The 19060-nt window shown below is 64.3% G+C and overlaps 1 protein-coding gene across 1 annotated transcript in view; it reads right to left on the reverse strand.

Annotated features, from left to right (window-relative positions):
- Positions 1–19060, reverse strand: part of SND1 (staphylococcal nuclease and tudor domain containing 1) — a gene marked incomplete at its 3' end in the record, with an annotated part of 220382 nt that overhangs the window by 37538 nt on the left and 163784 nt on the right. Inside the window, exon 16 of the mRNA XM_025215432.1 lies at positions 14543–14684. Within this exon, the coding sequence (XP_025071217.1) occupies positions 14543–14684 (142 nt within the window). The remainder of the gene's footprint in view (positions 1–14542; positions 14685–19060) is intronic.

A 19060-nucleotide genomic window follows, 5' to 3' on the forward strand; every position in this document is an offset into this window, starting at 1 on the left:
TTGGACTGGATGCGACCCTGCAGCTCCCTGCCAGCCCTGCTTCTCTGGGATTTTACGACCCGCCCTCCCCGATTCAGGTGGGTGCAACCAAAGCCCCCACACAACACGGGTCACATGGTGACGGGAAACATGCCTCGCACACGCACTGCTCTCAGCCCTCGCAGAAGTGCCGCTGGCAAGCCCCGGGCTCCGGGTACCGCCGGCGGGGCTGGACCGGGGCAGGGGCTGGCCCGAGGGAGCTGCCTCCGGCGCAGCCTGGAGAAGAGGGGCACCGTGGGGGCAGCGAAGCCAGGGGGCAGCACCCCTACGTACGGAGCTGCCTGGGGCCAGGCCGCGGAGAGCGGGCGCCTGGGCAGCGTCCGGGCGCCGACCTGAATTAGCAGGAGGATTTCCCGCTTCGTAGCCTTCACGCCTCAGCGGCTCACCGGGATCTCGGCACTGTCAGCTCGGCCGAACGCCGGCCTGGACTGGCTCCAAGCAGAGCGGGCAAGGCCCTGCCCGCCTGGCCCCCGGGGGCGCAGCAAGGCCATCCGGCCCACCGCCTGTGCAGCGAGGGCCAGCTGGCCCCGACCCCAAAGACCTGCTAGGGAAGACAGAGGGCGGGGGTGGCTAGGTGATTTGACCAAGGTCACACCAGGGGTCGGTGGCAGAGCCAGGAGCTTGAGTCAAGACTCCCGCGTCTGCAACCCTGCCCCTGCCCCTCCAGCAGAGCAGTCTCCAGGCCCCTGAAGCACTGGGGTCAGTAGCAAACCCCAGGAACGGCTACGATGCCCCTGTCCAGATGTCTCTGCACCCGGGATCTCCCAGCCAGGCGGGACAGGAGCGTAGGGGGACACAGCTCAGACTGGTCGCACTGGGGGGTTTTGCCCCCTCTGCAGCGGAGGCACGGCCTGGGCCTGGGCTTTCTGCATGACCCCCCCAGCAGCACCAGGATGGTGGTGGCTGCGGCCCCCCTGCTTTCCCGGGCGCGGGGGCGATGCCTGGGGCCATGTTGGGACTGCTGTGCCACGTGGCTCCAAGGTCGGACACGGGGTTTGTCTGGGCTGGTTTCACAGAATCGGAAAGCCCCAGAGCCGTGGGGCTGGCGGGGAGCTGCCGGGTCACATCCAGTCGAACCCCCACCTGAGACAACAGACATCACACCCGAACCTGCGACAGGGAAAGCAGGGGGGCCGCGGCCACCAACATCCTGCTGCTGCCAGGGGGGCCATGGACGCTGCAGAGACCCCAGGCCGCGGCCGTGCCCCTGCTGCAGAGGAAGGCAAAACCCCCCAGTGCGACCAGTCTGAGCAGAGGGGAAATCCCTTCCTGCCCGGCCCCGATCCCTGCCACGTGCCACACAGGAAGAGACGGCTCGGCCCTCGCCGAGTCCAGCGACGTCTCCCGGCGCGGCAGAGCAACGCAAGCACGTGTGCGGCCCAGCTCACAGTCGCCCAGGCCTGAGCACGGGGAGATGAGCGATGCAGTTTAAAACACTGCAGTGTTTGGCTGCCATTTCTCTCCCCTGGGGTCTCAAAATAACTCCGCCGCAAATCACTCGCGCTAAACACTTTTCGCCTGCCAGGAAACCTGAGCTTATGTAAGCACCAGGGAGCACGGCAGATGCGGGGAGAGGCCCGCGGGGTGGCGGGACGGGGCGCCCAAGCCCGCCTGTCCGGGGGGAAGATGAAGACGACGAGTGTCTGCCCAAGGGGGCTTGCGGACCCCCGGGGCCACCTTCCATGCATGGGAAAAGCAGGTATGGGACAGGCAGTGGGCACGGCGACGAGCAGCTGCTTGGTGCTCGGTGTTTTATTGCATTAAACTCCCTAGAGCCTGTGAACGAAACTTCCCCTTCACCCCACGGCCCATACAGAGGTGTCCGCCCAAAGCCAAAGGGAATGAGAGCAACCCAGTCCAGGGGACGCCAGGCCTCCACACCCCCATGCTTCAGGCCAACCCGTCCCAGTCGGGGTCAGGAAAGACCTGCCGGCAGGGGGTGAGGTCCTGAACGGGCCATTTCTGCAGCTCTCTGGGCCCCTCTACACGTCACGCATGCGACGCAATGGCCTGGCTCACTGCGCAATGCGTTCAGACCGGCGGCATGTGCAGGTGAAGCATCACGCCTTCAAAAGGCCCAACCAGCTACCAAGTCCGAGCTAGAAAACACACAATGAATTTATCGCTGGATAGAGATCAGTGGTATTTTCCACGAGCAGCCAGTCTAACGAATCGGATCATGCATTAGATCCCATCGAGCTGCACGTGTCGAGGGGCCCTTTGACGCAGCTGGCAGCAGCCATGGCATGGGCGCTGGAGCAGCAGGGTTGAGACGTGCTGGGCGGTCCCGGGGCCTTGGCGCACAGTGGATAGGAGCCGTTTCCTCAGTTTCCCTATCATTGGGCTCTGCGAGGCTGCAGCCCAGGCTGGGGATGGGGCTGGGCTGTGTCAGTGCTGCTGCTGGCACCAACCCCGCGGGGTCCTGGCTGGAGGGTCTTGCCTACCCCACGGCAGCTCCCTGCCAGCCCCACGGCTCTGGGTTTCTGTGAAAGCCACGGGAGGCTTGCAAGCTTCCCTGCTCCCCGCACGGCCACCACAGGCAGAAGTAGGGGGTTTCTGCAGCCAAGTGGCTCCAGGACTCTGCGATGCAGCCCTCCAAGAAGCCGGAGCCAAGCAACGCTGCTCATGAGCTCCCCGCAAGGTGCTGAGCTCAGTGCTTCCTCGCTGGGCCAGCCGCATGCAGCCTGCAATGAGCTGCGCCCATGCTGCGGAGAGGGGAGCCCATGCTGACACGCACGGCCCCGCAGGCAGCCCAGCTCCCCCGACCCCTGGCTGAATTGCCAGAGACCCGGGAGACCCCAGATGCCGCCTGGCACAGAGGCAGGGATGCACGGAGCCAACCCATCCTGCATTGACCACCAGGACTGCCGCCTCCGGGACCCGGCACTGGGCACCCCAGCACCCACAACTGCACGGAGCCGGCGGAGTCCCACGTCACCAGCAACGGAGCTCTCTCCATCCCTCCTTGTCCATCCATCTCCCCCTGCATGGTCGCCAGGTTGGTATTTCTCAAGCCCTCTCCATACCCCGGCCCCCGCGCCGGAGCGAGGCGTCTCCTCCCTATGCACAGCCCGCGAGCGTCAAAGGCGTATTTGTCCAACGGATCAGCCCAGACAGGAAAAAGCCCCGTCCTGATCTCTCTATTTCACACCCCGCCGCCGCGTGATGAATGGGAATTTTCCAACAAAGCAGTTAATAAACTTTTGATCTCGGCGGCTTAGCGCCTGCACCTGCAGAAGCAGCCGGGGGAACCAGGCGCGAGATGAAACACGCGCCGCCGGTCTCGGGCGGGCGGTTGGCGCACGCGTGCGCGAGGGCTCCTCGTGCCCACGCAGCAGGCACGCGCACACGCAGGCACACGTGTGGGTGCAGAATGGGCGGGCGCTTCCCGTCACCGCTGCACCGAGTGGCACGACGCGGCGGGGATTAAACGTGCCCCCCTCCCCTCCGTCTCTCTCTTGGCAATCGCTGCTCCAGTCTGGCAAGCCCGAGGCTCCCTCATTTCACGGTCCCTGGCACCAGCCCACCTGGTGGACCACGCTGCTGTTCCCTGCCATCGCCTCCCTGACGAGTGGCTCCGTGCCCTCCGGCCCCCCCAGAGCTGCTCTGCGGGATGTGGGGAGAGTCCAGGGACTTGTTGAGAGCAGGAAAGGAGGATGGGGGGCATGTGGCTTGTTTCCCACCCCTCCCCAACGGCACGGTCAGGGCAGCATTGGGAGCAAGTGTAGGCTCTGGTGGGGGTGAGGGCTCTGCGGTTCACTCCCCTGTCCCTGGGAGAGACGTGGGAGCTGAGCCAATACATGCCAAGTGCCAGGCAGGATTAGCCCTGCAGCCCTGAGGGTGCGAATGCCGCCTGACTGGGGACAGGATCAGTGCCCCCTCCCGTGCCAGGCATGCATGGCCCTGAAACCCCTACTGCAGATGCAAAGAAGGGCGGGAAGAGTCAGGAAGCCTGGGGAGGTGCAATGACATGACCGTGGGCATCTGCCCGAGCAGTGACAGAGCTAGGAGGGCAGCTCCAGCCCCACACCTCTGCAAGGCGGAAAGCAGGATCTCAGATGGGTGCAAGAGCCGGGAGGACAGAAACCTACAGGAGTGTGGGGGGCTGGTGGCAGAGGCCACGTTTAAGCCACCTCCACCGTGACTCCTCTCCCAGCCTGCTCCCCCCTCAATACCTCCCCTCCCCTCCACTGTGCTGACAGCACGGGGGCCTCGTGCCGGCAGCTCCCCCCACCCCTCAGCCTTGGCACACGGGCGCTCGGCTCCGCGAGTCGTGATGGTAACTTGGCTGGTGCTGCCAAGCCAGTGTGGGAGCCGCACGTATTTTTATCGTCGCCCCTACAAAAATAGAGGCTGCAGGGAACAGGGGGGCAGGCGGCAGCCGGGAGGAGCGACGCCATCCGCAGAGCCTGCTAGGCCTGGTCTGGTAGCGGGGGATGGCCCAGCGCCCCAGCCACGATGCAGACGGGCACAATCGGAGGACAGCGCCCATGCGCCCACGGAGCTATCAGCAAAGAGAAGGGATGGCAAGAAGCACGGCGGTTCCCCCATCCCCGGTGCACCCAAACACGCTAGGCTGCCACAGGGAGATGGGACCCAGCCCCGTGACTGGTCCCGGAATCAAAGCGCCGCCTGATGCTCTTTGCTTGTTTACTTTGACCACCGTCGTTCAGCTTAATGACCCGCCGTAAGGCACCGGACCACCGCAGGCAGCGATAAGGGCTGCAAAGACTGAGAAACCGCCGCGGCTCCGTCTTTATTCCCCGAGGCTGGGCAAAGGAGGCAGCTTCGAAAGCGGCCACCTCTGGGGTGGACCCAGGCCCAGCTGGAGGCCACGCGCAGAGCTGCTTGGGGGGGAGCAGAGACACAGCAGCACAGCATGCAAAAGGCTACACGGGCTGTAGCTCTTCCCCTCTTTGCAACCCCGATCACCCCTAACAAGGGGGCTGCGGTCCTGCTCCAGTGACCGAGAGCCTGGCAAGCTTTGGCTTCCTCCAGGACCCAGCGCCTGTGAACAAGGCAGTCTCAGCACGCTCCTGGCTGGCAGGGTCCTGGAGAAAAGCGCCCCAAGACATGTGCAACCCGCAGGCCACCTCTCCGTCAGCACAGGGATGCGATAGTGCCCTCTCCGCTCCTTCCACCCCACTCGGATGGGCCGTGAGGCTTCTCGCCGGCTGACCCGCACCAGGCGTGCAGCCGGCTGGGAAGGGAGACAGATGTCTTAGCAACCGGAGCACGTGCCGGCATGGTTTCCATTAGCTAACGAGGCAAAGAGGCGACTCTGCGGGCGGCCGCGGTGCAATGTAGCGGCTCGGGATGGTAGAAGGGTCTCCTGCTAGGGGGGGGGCTAGCATTAAAGGAACCGTGACTGAACCCCGCGGGCGGTGAGGCCCCTCGCTGGCAGCTCAGAGCCTCCCGGGTTTTTGAGGCAGCAGGGAGAGGCGAAGGGAGCCTCGCGCTAAGACGACGTGCACTTCACTGGGGACCTTGCGGGGCCTGGACAACCCCTGCCTGGGAGACCAGGGGGCTGGTGTAGATGGAGAGGCTTGGGCAGCACCCTAATGGCAGCGGTCTCCCCTCTGCAGAGAGGCAGGATCTGGGGGTTGTGTTTCTCCATGCAGCCAGGGAGAGGGGCAAGGAACAGCCCTGCTACTTGAACCATGCAATGGCTCCATTAACACAACGCACTGCAATGCCCAGCTCGCAGGGAGAGAGGAGCAAAGACCATGCTTAGCCATTCTTAGCATTGGCATGACCTGGTCTCCATCCCCAGACTGAGCTGCAGCCCAGGCTGGGGATGGGGCTGGGCTGTGCCAATGCTCCTGCTGCACCAACCCCGCAGGGTCCTGGCTGGAGGGTCTTGCCCCGGCGCTCAGGGCCACGAACGAGCTGCTGGGCTCTGTGACTGGCCTGGCCGCGGCCTGGTGGACGTCGAGGGTCCTAAATCCTTTCACGCTCTGCGAGGCGGCTGACAGCAGCCCCGTATTTATGCCACGGGGCTGGAGTTATGGCGTTTATCAGTGCGGGCAAAGCAGCTGATATATCTCTGCATATATATCCAGCCGGGGGAGGCAAGTTATCTCACGAGGGGGGAGAGCAGCCGTAACTCACCCAGCCGCCGTGACAGACCGGTGCAGGGACAGCGCGCTGCGGCACCGGCACACACCCGGCCCGCTCCCCCGCTGCAGTGGGACGGGGAGCCTGGGGCAAGGGTGGTGTCACTGGAGGGCACCGAGCCCTGGAGCCGTGGGGTTGGCGGGGAGCTACGGAGTTGCATCCAGCCCGAGGCAGGATCAGCCCCGTCCAAACCAGCCCGGACAAACCCTGCGTCCAACTTTGGAGCCACACGACAGTCACCCCCGACAGCCCCTGGCATCGCCCCTGTCCTGGGGATACAGGGGGGCCGCGGCCACCAACGTCCTGCTGCTGCCAGGGGGGTCACGGGCGCTGCAGAGACCCAGGCCAATGCTGTGTCCCCGCTGCAGAGGAAGGCAAAACCCCCCAGTGCGGACCAGTCTGAGCAGGGGGGAAATCCCTTCCTGCCCCAGTGCAGCGGGGCTGAGCCTGAGCGCAGGGGCAAGACCCTCCAGCCAGGACCCTGCGGGGTGGGTGCCAGCAGGAGCATTGGCACAGCCCAGCCCCATCCCCAGCCTGGGCTGCAGCAGCACCAGCGCCTCGGGGGGAAGATTAAAACCCCCCGACACATGAAGCAACCAGCATAGCCCAGAAACCTGGGACACCCCAACAGAGCACGGGCATCGCTGCACCTAGACCCTCCTCGCCAGCACCCATCCCCCCTCTCCTCGAGTCCCTCTGCGTGCTGGCGACTCCTCGTTGATTTAATTGCTTGGCGGAGGTGCAGGTGCAGGGGGGGAAGAGGGGCCAGGGGCTATTTTTAAAGCGCTTGTGGACAAGCCAGGTCTGGGCCGGCTGCCAGGCATTGATCGGGTCCCGCGGCCCCCCGCTCCCAGCGCGCGGCAATATCCATCTCGCCCATTACTGCACATGATGTAATTACTTTGGCAATTAATCAATTAGCTAGTTACCAGCAATGGCTCTCCGGGTGTCACTGCATGCGGGCAGGGGAGACACACCGCTCCCGGGACTGGCCAGAGACCGAGGCCGGACGTCCAAGCACCCACTGGCTGGAGCCGGGGGGCAGCCCTGGGCTTCCTGCCCCGCCAGCTCTGCATGACTGCAGGCCAGACCCTGTGCCTCAGTTTCCCCAGCGGGATGCAGGGTTGATGGAGCTGGAAGTGAAGCTCCTTGGCAGCCAGGAACCAGATGGGATAGGTGCCTCCCATACCCCATGCCAGGGGCATTGCCTATGCAGACCAGCCAGGGAGCATGAGAGCCAGGGGTCTCGGCAGGGCACGCAAGGGTGGGCTTGCTCCCCTTAAAAGGCAGAGGGAGGAGGAAAGAGCGAGAGTCGGGGGCCCAGTGCAGAGGGCACCCCCCAGCATGCCAGCTGGAGAGCAGGGCACCAGGTACACGCCGGCTTGGGGCACTGCTACAGGGACCCAGGGAGCAGGACGTGGCCAGGCAGGTGCCACGAATCCCCTCCCCAGGTCCCACTCGAGTCTCAGGTGAGACCCCTTGCTCTGCTTGGGACCCGGGAGCAGAGCGGCGCCTCGGCTGCCTCCAATTCAGCAGAAAAGCAGCCCTGCCCGCCCCACCGAGCTGCTAACGGAGAGGCATTAAACACAGCTGGCGAGGAGCGCTGACAAAGGCTGAGGAAAGCACCTTTCCCTCCCCGAGGACGGCTTAACCCACATCCGCCTCCACCCGCTCCAGCAGCGCCTGCTTCAGCAGTTCCAGCACAAACCCCCCACCCAGGCCTGGGGAGCGCTCCCCACGTGCCCTGCAGGATGGGGTCGAGCCAGCTCTGCCCGGGGGAGTTATAGGGGCCAAGCCGCAGCAGGGCAGCGGTGGGCTCTGCTGGCTCCGGAGACCGAGGTGAGGAGCTCTTTTGGCTACGGATTCACCTGGCAGGGGATCAGGCAGGTGGAGAGAGCCCAGCAAGCCACATGGAGGAAGGGAGAAGCCCCATGAGGTGCCAAGAGCAGGCGGGTGCCCGGGGGCAGAGACAGACCCCGGGCAGCATCTGATGCATTGAAGATGGGACCCACTCCTCCGCTCCCAGCCCCCTCAGCTGTGACGTGCTCCCCTCTCGCTCGGGACCGTGAGCGCCAGGAAGCAAGATGCCATACCCTCCTTCCCTCCTGGCAATGTGGTGCTCCGGCACACACGGCAAGGACCGTGCGTGCACCCTGAGCAAACGTGCCATGCCCAGGGGTGAGGCCTGGGGGCAGGCGGTGCCGCTCCACAGGGGCTCCCCTCCAGGCCTTCGTGCAACGAGCATGTGCTCGTTAGCCCAGCCAGGCCGCAGCTACCCAGCTCTGGCAGATGGCAGCAGGGCTCATCTCTTTCCTCTTCAGCTCAACCTAGGGGGGCCCGGGGAGCTTCCGGTCCTATAAAGTCCCGCGGCCTTTTATTAGCTTGAGCGCTGAATAATTCATCGGTGCAGCACGGGGCTCATTAGAGGGAAAGATGCTTCCATAACCAAGTTTGGGCTCCGCTTGCTCAGGTCAAAACTTTGGTCTGCCTGCACAGTGTGCCCTCCCTGCCCCTGCTCCACATTTCCACCTGGCTCAGCCTCTCCCCGCAAGGTCCCCGAGGGCCGGCCGGATGGCCCGGCTTCCTGGCCACGCAAACAGCCCCGAGCTGTCTTTGCCAAGGTGCAGCCCAATTCCCCACGCTACCATCAGTGCAGCCTTTGTGTACCGCGCCTGCCCGGTTTACTAGTGCCCTGGGGCAGCTGAGAAGAGCCAGGCTCGGATGCTCAGGCCACCCCGGCCCCATGTGTGGATCGGTGCCCTTCTTTTATGGAGATGGTGGGGACTGGTCTCACCCAGCTGGGACAAGTTAGGGGCTGGCCTGCCCCGTGCTCACCTTGCCCCTGCATCTAGCACCCTGGGCTGCTGAGGCCCCTCCTCGGAGATGGATCCAGCACGGCTCGGTCATGCCCCGTGGAGTAGGCGTCTGCTGGAGAGATGGGGTGGGACAGGCATCGTGGCCGGCAGCGCGGTTCAAATGCCGTGCCCCTGGTCCCAGCTTAGGCAGCTACACAGGATGGGACCTGGACGCACATGGGACTCCCCAGGGACGCAACGGAAACCCACAGGAGTTGGTTTAGAGTCAAAGGGGGAAAGGAAGCAACCGATCCCCGCACCCAGGCAGGGCCGTTCGGCACCTTCTCTAGGCCCGTGTGTAGAACCCCCCTAAAACCCACCCGAGACTGGGGACGGGGGAGACGCCAGTCCCACAGGCTGCCAATCCCATTGGCTTCGAGACAGCCCCAGTCCAAGCTGCTTCTAGAGCCAGGAAGAAAAAAAAAACCAAAAAAAACCCGGGCGGCTGCCAACTGCCGGCAGAGCAGCCAGGCTTGCAACGTGCCTGCAGCAGGCGCCGCATCGGGGGCGTTCGCACGTGCTCGTGTGCACCCCGCACCCTCCCTGCCCCAAAGCCCACCTCACTGGGACATCCTCTGCACTGCCATGCCCATCGTTCCTCACCCCGGGGCATGCCGGGAGCTCGGGGGGAGGCGACGCTGGGGACACGGAGGCTGCGAAGGTATCTGAACAAGCCTGCTATGGGCATCAAGGACTGTGCGAGAGGGAAAGGGGATGGGGCGGGCACGGCAATAGCAGAAGGGCGATAGATCGGCCGGGTCCAGGCAGAGTGTCAGCTGCGCTGCAAGGCTGTACCGGAGACTCCGTCTCGGGTTGCTTCCTAGCGCCTCTGGGGTCAGGCCTTCCCCACCCAAACCCCAGCCTTTCCCTTTAGAGGGCTGGGGAGATTGGGCACAGCCACCGGCCAGACCCGAATGCAACTGATTTACACCGGCAAAGCAACCAGGGCCAAGTTTCCCCACCCCACCCCACCCCGGGCTCTCACTGCAGCATGCGACCTAGCATGGCCACGGGCAAAGGTGCATGCCTGCCACAGGGGCTGGAGGCGAGAAGCACAACCCCGAGCACGAGCTCCCGTTCCACCGCAAGCCAAGTTCATGCGGGGGCCTCGCCACAGGCGACCCACTGCTGCAAAGAAGACACGGCCCTGCTTGCAGCCACAGCTGGGCTCCGGCCGGCGTGCAAAGCTCCTGGGCGATGCTGGCTCGGCCGTGACGCAGCACCTGGGCCAGGCTGGCTTTGTGCACAGGCGAGGAGGGCATCAACGGGGATCTGGCCCCAGGCCTCCCACCCCCAGGGTACGAATGCAGGCACGGCATCGGGACGCCAGCAGACGGAGGCTCGCTGGCAGGAAATCTGCACTCTCCGAGCCACCCCAGCAGCTCGCTGCCCTCCCCCAGGAACTGCCAGCTTTGACGCGGGGATGGTGGCAGGGGACATGCCCGGGGGCTGCTCTGGGGTCGGGGCTGAGCTTGCCAGGTCTTAGAGGCAGGGTGTTTTGGGCTGCAGAGAGTGGTCCGGAAGATCCCGGCGTCGGTATGTGCGGCACGCACAGCAGCACTCGTAAGCGAGGGGCCGGGGCACCACCAGCCTCGTCGTTTAAAATGCAAGCGCTAACGAGCGGCCGGGAGTTAACAAGCCCGTGAATCATAAAAGGGGACTAGCGCCGCCGCAGACGCCACGTTCCAATTGAACCACGACAGAGGAAGGGAGGGGGGTGGGGAAAAAAAAAAGCCCAGAAAAAAGCCCAAATTAACCCCGGGAATAAAAATACCAACAGATGTACGAGCTCCCGAGCAGGGGCAGGCAGACGCGGTGCCTCGTTCGCCATGCTAATTGGCACGTTACCTGCCTTTTAGTCCGTAATTAATGTATACAACTTGATTAGCAAGCCTCCGATCAAGGAGGACTCCCGGAGGGGAGCTGGAGGGAGGGGAAGGGAGGGAACGGAGCTGCTCCCACGGGGGCGCAGGTGGGCGGCTGCTCTCTCCCTGGCGCAAGGACGGGAAGCATCCTCCCGGCCCCCTTTTCTGGGGTCCCGGGGGCTCGCTGCTCGGACGATGCAGTCAGCGGGGGCACCCAGCTGGGTCCCCCCAGCTCTGGAGCAGCTGGCGGGGCACGCTCTGCAATTGCCCCAGCTGCCCCCACAACAGCCCCACCCTGGTAACCGTCCAGGCTGGCGGCTGAAAATATGGATGGAGAGACACGGGGGCATTCCTCCGTGCCGGGGCAGGAAGGCTGAAGCCACGGATGGAAAGAGATGGGGCATTTCTCCGTGCTGGGGGCAGGAAGGCCGACGCCACGGCTGGAACGAGAAGGAGGCATTTCTCCGTGCCCACCTCCGTCCGGAGCAGAGGACGGGTTACCGTGGCATCACCCCAATTCCCGCCCTGACCAGGGAAACCCCACACCTTCGCTTCTGCAGGACCTGGGACCCGACCCCCACCTTGGCTGGACTGGAGAAGGCAAAGCCACGGGGCTCAGGCCCGTGGTGCCGGCCACGTCAACACCGACATCCGCCAAGTCGGAGGACTGTCCCTCCTGGACCAGCCGAGCTCCAAACCCCGGCTCGCGGCATGCTTCCTTGGGGTCTCCGGTGTGTGGTCAGCCCGTGGCCTCCGTGCTCGCACGTGGGGCTGGAGCAGGGGGAGACCCGCGTCACCCACGCCACGCCACGAGGTGGATTCTTGGCCCCACGGCTGGAAACGGCGTCGAGCCCAAGCCAACCTTGCCGCCAATGCCAACACCATTGTGCCGACGGCTTTCCTCTAACCAAGCTGGGACCCTGCCACGCCGGCATCTCCGTGGCGAGCGGAGGAACCACGTCTGTGCCGTACCGCCAGCCCGCGACTGTATTTTTAACCGGCAGAACTTTTTCCGAGGGACGTCGAACCTCCGATCCGGGCGACAGCGAGGCGGTTTCCACGGCAACGGGGATTAAATATAACTTTCCGCCGGCGAGCTCCCCCCCGGAGCCATCCATTACCGGGCCGCCGAGACCGTCCTCCCTTCGCGCCAAATTACCCGGCTCGGAGCCGCCGCGGAGGAGGACGGATATATTTAACCGCCGTGCCCTGGGATGGGCCGGCAGGGAAAGCATTAGCCCCGCGCGGACGAGAGGGGGAAAAGGGGGACAAGCGTCACATCAAGAGCGAGGGCGGCGAGGAGCCCACGCGGGTTTGGCATGGCCGGGCAGCTCGCAGGGACTCGGGGGACCGGTGGGCGCCAACCTTGGTTTCTCACACTGTGACGGGCAGGATCTCGTCGTGACGGGCCAGGAAACGTCCCGCGTCGCCCCGTAGCCTGGGCCAGCCCCAACCTGCTCGGAGCAGCTCGACCGCTCGCCTCGGCCCATCCACAGCCGCGACCCCGGCTCTTATAGGGCCGGGGAAGGGGCATTGTTGCTACCATGCGCCAGCTCGGAGGGCAGGGGAAGATCCCAGGAGCTTGATGGTAGTTTCACAAAGTTTGTCTGGGGCTGATCCTGCCCTGGGGCTTGGACTGGATGCGACCCCCTCAGCTACCTGCCGTGGCTCGAGGGTGAGCGGGCGCAGAGCAGCACCATGCAATGGAAACGCGCTTGGGTTCACTCGCTTGCAACAAGCTAAAAGGTCACGGCAGTCCTGCTAACGGAGCTAATTAAGGGAGTGCCCACGGGCCATGCGGCTGGGTAACGAAGAGCCCTGGGACACGCCAGGGCCAGAAGAAACCAGCAATGAAGGGCTCATGCCCCCTTCCCTCTCGTGAGCGTGGTCAGAGCTGCCACGGAGCGCACCGACCCCGTGCCCCCAGACCACGGGGAACCCTACAACCCGCTCCCGGGCTGGCCGCGGGGACAAGGACAGGGCAATATCCAGGGCACGGCAGGCCTCTGCTCCCGCCTCGTGCCGCTGACTCTGATGCGAGTTGATTATAAATAAGACGACGTGATTATTTATACCCGTGCGTGCAGTCGCCCACGGGGCGAGGGCCCGCTCAACGCCCGCCTGCCTGGGCGGGGACATGCCCGTGCAGGGATGCGTCCCGGGTGCCACCGGCCAGGTGTCACAGCACGTCGCTCCACGTGGCTCCAGGGGGGCCCTATAGAGATCAGCACAGCTCCATCGCTCCAGAGACCCTGGCCCACGCTGGGGGACACAGTATTGCCTACCCGGCGCGTCTGAAACCAAGCACCCAAGCTGCAGCCCCGTCACCAGGCCGTCCACCTGCCTTCAGGCTGCACGCGGGCCGGAGCGCACCCCAAAACCCCGGGCGGGGAGAGGAAGAGGAAGGCAATGGGAAGCAACAGGGCAGCATACACCACTGCACGGGCCCTGACACCGAGAGCGGGGCGACGGCTGCGAGACCCCAGCCCGGGCACGGCCGCTTGCCGGAGCCTGGCTGCTCCGTGCGGGATCTATTTATATGCTTATTGAATTTTTCATAACCGAGTTGTGAACGATCCGTGTTCAGGGTCATTCTTCATACACGGTTATCGCCATAGAAACAGGGACAAGAGATAAACAGAGTCCCACATTGTCTCCCATTGACGGAGCTGCGAGCACCGCGCCGGGGAAAGACGCGAAGGCTAGCGGGATGCCACCTGCGCCGCAGGCAGGTGCCCGGGACACGGCAGCTGCTGGTGGAGGAAAGGGGAGGACGGAGACCCCGTGCGGACCCGGGGGGACCCCTGCACCCCTGCTAGTCGAGGGGCAGAGCCCTGCCGCGCTAGCTCGGCTCAAGGCTCCCGTTTCACCTCCGGCCGGGAGGAGCGTTGCTGCATGTCCGCTCTTCACAAAACAAGCTGCCCCCTGCCACCCGCGGGGCGCACAGACCCTCGCCCCTCTTGCACGGGCAGCTTCGTAACCACCCCCCGGCCCTGCTGGGATCAGGCTGCCGGCAGTGTGCGACACAGATCTGCCATCCTCTGGGCCTTGCCCCACCAAGGCCAAGGCTTTTAGACCCCGCTTGAGTGGTGCTTGGAGGAGGGGGGAACTGGGGTGCAGGGTGAGAGCCAGGACAGAGGGCAGGAGACCCCCCCACCCCTTTTAGGGGTGTATAAGAGGCAGGCAGGCGGCCGCTACACTCTGCATGGTGGACCCGAGCCAGCACAGCAGCCGCCCCCGGGAATCCCCCAGGCCGGGACAGTGGCTCCAGGCAAGTTTGCACCATGAAGATGGCAAGCTGGGGACACGGCAGATAAGGGCAGGGAGGACTCTGCCAGGAGCTGCCACAGAGCCCGGCTGGCGGGGGCACGGCCCGAGCCCCTCTTGGCCTCGCGCTGTCCCTGAGCAGCAAGGAGAGACCGATTTTGGCCCCGGGTGGGGAGGTTGGCGGGAGACACATGAGCACGACTCCAAGCCCAAGGATGCCACTGGCAGTCAGCCGTTTTGCCTTCCCCCTGCATCGTGACTCGAGGGCTTGGCGGCAAGTACTACACGGGAGCTCCTGGGGGGCCGAACCCGCACCCCGGCTGCGGTCCCTGGACTGATCCGGTGCCCAGCAAAGGGGCTGCTCCCACTCCCGCCTGGCCCAGCGCAAGCCCAGCTCACCTGCGAGCAGGAAGGTGATAAGGCAGGTTTCCTTTGGCATGTAGAGCTTGAGACGTGAGCCGCTGAAGACGTACTCCACCACTGCCTCGGAGCGCCCGGCCCGCTGCAGGAAGGGCAGGAACTGCTTGGCCTTCTGGGTGTCCTGCGGAGGGACAGGAGAGGGGACGTGAGCCAGCCATGTCGGCCTCTTCAGACCTGGAGCACCCACGGCCCCACCACCCCCATCCGAATCCAGCACAGGAGCATGTCCTCAGCACAGCCCCCGCCACAGCCAGGCTGCCCCGAGGCCCGATCCGCGGGGCCAGGGTGCAGCAAGGACGTGTCTGGGGTGGGGGTGAGGCTAGCAATGCACCCCTGTTGGCCTGGGGTCCGCGGCACCTGCCCTGAGGTCACCTCTCGCTTGCTGGGGGGATGAAACAGCAAGCATCACCCCTGAGCTGCCCAGTCCTCCGTCCTGGGCACTTCACAGGCGGTGGCTTGAAGCGCCAGCGGGTGGCAGGACAACGGGGTATTTCTGAGCTGAGGAGCAACTTCCCAGGCCACGTGTCGGGGGGGGGTTTCACCTCCCCCAAGGACGCTGGTGCTGCTGCAGCCCCAGCTGGGGACGGGGCTGGGCTGTGCCAGTGCTCCACTGGCACCAACCCCGCAGGGTCCTGGCTGGAGGGTCCAGCCTCCCAACCTGTCCCGCTCCCGTCTACCAGGGAGACCTGTCCGGCTCGACGCAGCAATTGTGTAGGACGATAAGTACGTGCGTGTTCACTAATGGGAATTCTCCAAACCCCGACCGGCCTCCAGAGACTGGGGCTGGCGGCAAGGAAGGGAACGAAGTTTGCAAAGCCAGTGCCCAGCACTGGCCCCAGCATTGCCGTCTCCTCCCACTCGGACCCCCGGCGGCACGCGGCGTCGGCCTGTTTTGGTGCAGAGGCCTCCGGCGCCGGCGTCAACTGGCGCCTGCGGGGAGCGAGGAAGGACAGCCTTTCCGGGCTCCTGATTTATTTCACCGGGGAAAAAAAGCAGCTCCTAAAATAAAATGCAGGCAGGTGGCTTTTTATTTCGCGGTGGCCTTAATTTAGAAAAAACAACTGCAAGCAAAAGGCACGCAGGAGCTCGCCGTAGCCGAATAAGCTTCCTCCCCTGCAGGTGCAGCCTGGTTCTGTGGGGCTGAACAGGGGAGCCTGGCATGACCACCAAGGCCGCGGCGGGTACAGGAGCGAGCGCTAGCTCGGGGTTGGCCGACCCGTGGGACGGAGGGAAAGGAGGGAGCTCATGAATCCCAACAGGGGGGATTTTCATGCTTTGGTTCAGGCTTCCTGGGTCTACCGGGGAGATGAGCTGAGGCAGGGAGAGGTAAAAGCACCCGCCAGACCCTGCAGCAGCAAAGCAAGCAGCACAGCTGGGAGCTCCATGCCCAAACCCCGTCCCCTGGCTGTGAGCATTGCAAAGCTGGGGGGCACAGGCTTGACCTCTGCACCGTGCGGGGCACAAGTCCCAGTGACTCCATGGGACCTGCCTCCCTTGGGTGCTGAAAGATCACCAGGTCTGGGCCCGGGGGGGGACGAAGCCTCCATCCACTTCCCTCTGGTAACCAACCTGCAAGCGTCCCCCAGCTGCAGGCTCCAGCCCCTTTGCCAGACAGACGGGCAGGGGTAACACCCCGAAAAGGTGCCCAGTGCTGAGAGCCACCTGCAAACCCCCAAACACGTGGCTCTGGGCGGCAGGGAGGAGAGCACACATAGTTGGCCCGGGACCGCGGGGATTCCCGGCTCTCACGCCCGCCGGCCCCCTGAGAACGTGCCCGGGAACGGCGCTAACAGATGTGCAGCCTAGAAGCCAAACACAACACATGTAACCGCAGTCTGCAAGCCATGGGGAACAGGGGAGAAAAAAAAAAGTCATTACCCAACTATTAACCACTTAGGTCTAACATATGCAAATCTACCAACGGGAGCTGCTAATGAAGGCTACTAATTAGCGGTAATCACCACGCAGTCACGATTTGATTAACTTCCAAAAAAAATAAAACAAAACCCCAAGCCGGCAAGGAGCCCACTGTGGGCTGACCTGCCCCGATACCTCCCGCCGCCCCGCGCAAGCGGCAAAGCTCCAAAACTTCCCGGCTGTGCCGCGCAGAGAGAGGGAAGCCGTCGTGGAGCCGGGATGAGACCGCCGGGCCGTGCTGCCTGCTGCTAGCAGCACCACAGCCCAGGCACAAGCCCTCCGAGAGCAACCTGCACGCCCCGTGTTTACAAACCGAGCAGCCTCCGTGCACGGAGCAGAGGTGCAGGAGCCGAGCGAGCGGCAGGGTTTGCCTGGGAAGCTACCACCGTCAGCGGGTGCCTGAAACCCGTATCAGAAGACGGCTCGCTTGCGGTGGGCTTATTTATCCCCGGTTCCATGCTAGCAAGGGAGCAGCACGGCTTGTCCATCGGCAGGGGCGGACGGTCCGTGCATCCCTCGGGTGCTGACAGAGGCGTGGGTGCATTCGATCTCTGCAGGCACAAGGGGAGTCAGGGCTCGGCCGGCTGGCGTCTGCAGACTGGTCCTTCCTGGGGCCCGCTGGACAGCAGCTCTGAGCCACAGCGGGCATGGAGGGGGCCAAAGAGGCAGGAAGGAAGTGCAATCCCCTCCCGCCCAACCTGGGCAGTTTGAGGGACTCGGCTCACCGGCTGGACCATGCACCTCCCAAAGGAGAGAGAAGTAGAGCAGGTGCAGAGATGGGCAGCAAGGATGAGGAGCGCTATGGACGGGCTTCCTTAGGAGGAGAGACTCACGAGGCCAGGCCCAGTCAGTCTAGGAGAGACGCTGGAGGGGGTACAGGAGAAGGGTTTGCAACATCTCGGCTGCAGCCAGGAGTTACCGGGCCCAGACAGAGCCCGCGGCACAGAGCCTCCAAAGGAGGAGCGGGCCCCGGCTTGGGTCCTAACGATCTTGGGTAGGAAGCGGCACCTGAGCGCCGATCCCACCCAGCCTTGCTGCACTTGAACTTGGCGCTGCGTGTCCCACTGCTCTGTGTCCAGCCCCTGCTGCCCACCCACTCTCCTTGGCTACTCTTCCTCTCCTTTCCTTTGGAGCAATGCTTCACAACCTTGGCAGACTCCAGGTCCCCGCCTCGACAGATGCCAGGATCCCCCCAGAAATGGCCTGCTCCCTCCAAAGCCCATGGAGGCTGACGGCAGGTCACAGGACGTCCCCCTCACCGGCACCCGGTCTCAGCCGCAGCCTGAATTGGTTGCCGACATGCTTCAGGGCAGAGGTGCCCCACTCCGGGGGACTGTGGGGGCTTGGCTTGCCAGCCCCCAGCCCACACCCATAAAGCTTGCCGGTGGTTTGTGCCCAGCGTGCCACGAGATCCTTTCAAGGTGCCACAGGCTGTGCAATATTAGCACCACGAGGCTTGCAATCACCTGCCCTGGACTCATGTCCGTAGCATCCTCCGTCCTGGCCTGTCCTTGGCAGCAGAACCGCCGATTGATTTTCCACGGTGAAAGCGGGAGTGAAAGCAAAGAGCTGGCGTCTGCTGAGGGGCGTCTGGAGTCTCGGGAGGGCTGCCGGGAACACGAAGAGTTTGGGAACCGCTGGCCTAGGAGAGGCAGGAGTTGGATGCAGAGGGCGGGAGGGAGCGCTCATGTAGCCGGCTCGGCCTTTCCTGGCTTGCACAGCTCCTGCACCAGCTGGCCAAGGCACCGGGTGCCCTGGCATTGAAACCAATGCACCGCCACTGCTAAGGCCCATCCTGGCCCGACGTCTCCCACCCCGTCAGCCCACGGTGCCATTACCCGCTGCCCGCTCCTCCCACCCCTCATCCCAACCAGCCCTGCGCGGAGCCGAGCCAAGGAGGCAGGTCTCAACCAGACACGTGCACCCTCAGCATGATGCCCTCCCCACCTCCAACCCCACCGGCTCTAAGCCCGGGCAGCGGGGCTGGGTGCAATACCAGGGCCATCGCTGTTCACAAATCCCCAGGGACAGATGCCCAGGGGCTGCCCTGACTCTGGAGCCCTCCATAAGGGCCCTTGGACACAGAATCACACACAAGGAGGGCTGGAAGGGAGCTCAGGAGGTGACATCTAGTCCAACCCCTGCTCCAAGCAGGACCAGCCCCAACTCCTCCATCCCAGCCAAGGATTCATCGAGCCGGGTCTTAAACACCTCCTCAGGAGAAAGTCTTTCCTAATATCGAACCTCACCTTCCCTTGCTGCAGCTTGAGCCCATTGCTCCTTGTCCTGCCATCTGCCCCCACTGAGACCAGCCCAGCTCCAGCCTCTTTGCAGCCCCCCTGCAGGGAGGTGAAGGCTGCTATTCAATCCCCCTCGGTCTTCCCTTCTACAGACTAAATCAGCCCATTTCCCTCAGCCTCTCCTCACCAGTCCTGTCTCCCAGCCCCCAAACCATTTCTGTTGCCCTTCTCTGGACTCTCTCCAATGTGTCTGCATCCTTTCTGTCATGGGGGGCCCACATCTGGGCACAGGACTCCAGATGTGGCCTCCCCAGTGCTGAATAGAGGGGAAGAATCACTG

The sequence above is a fragment of the Alligator sinensis genome, unplaced genomic scaffold, assembly GCF_000455745.1.
Source record: "Alligator sinensis unplaced genomic scaffold, ASM45574v1 scaffold1083_1, whole genome shotgun sequence".
Classification (NCBI taxonomy): domain Eukaryota; kingdom Metazoa; phylum Chordata; order Crocodylia; family Alligatoridae; genus Alligator; species Alligator sinensis.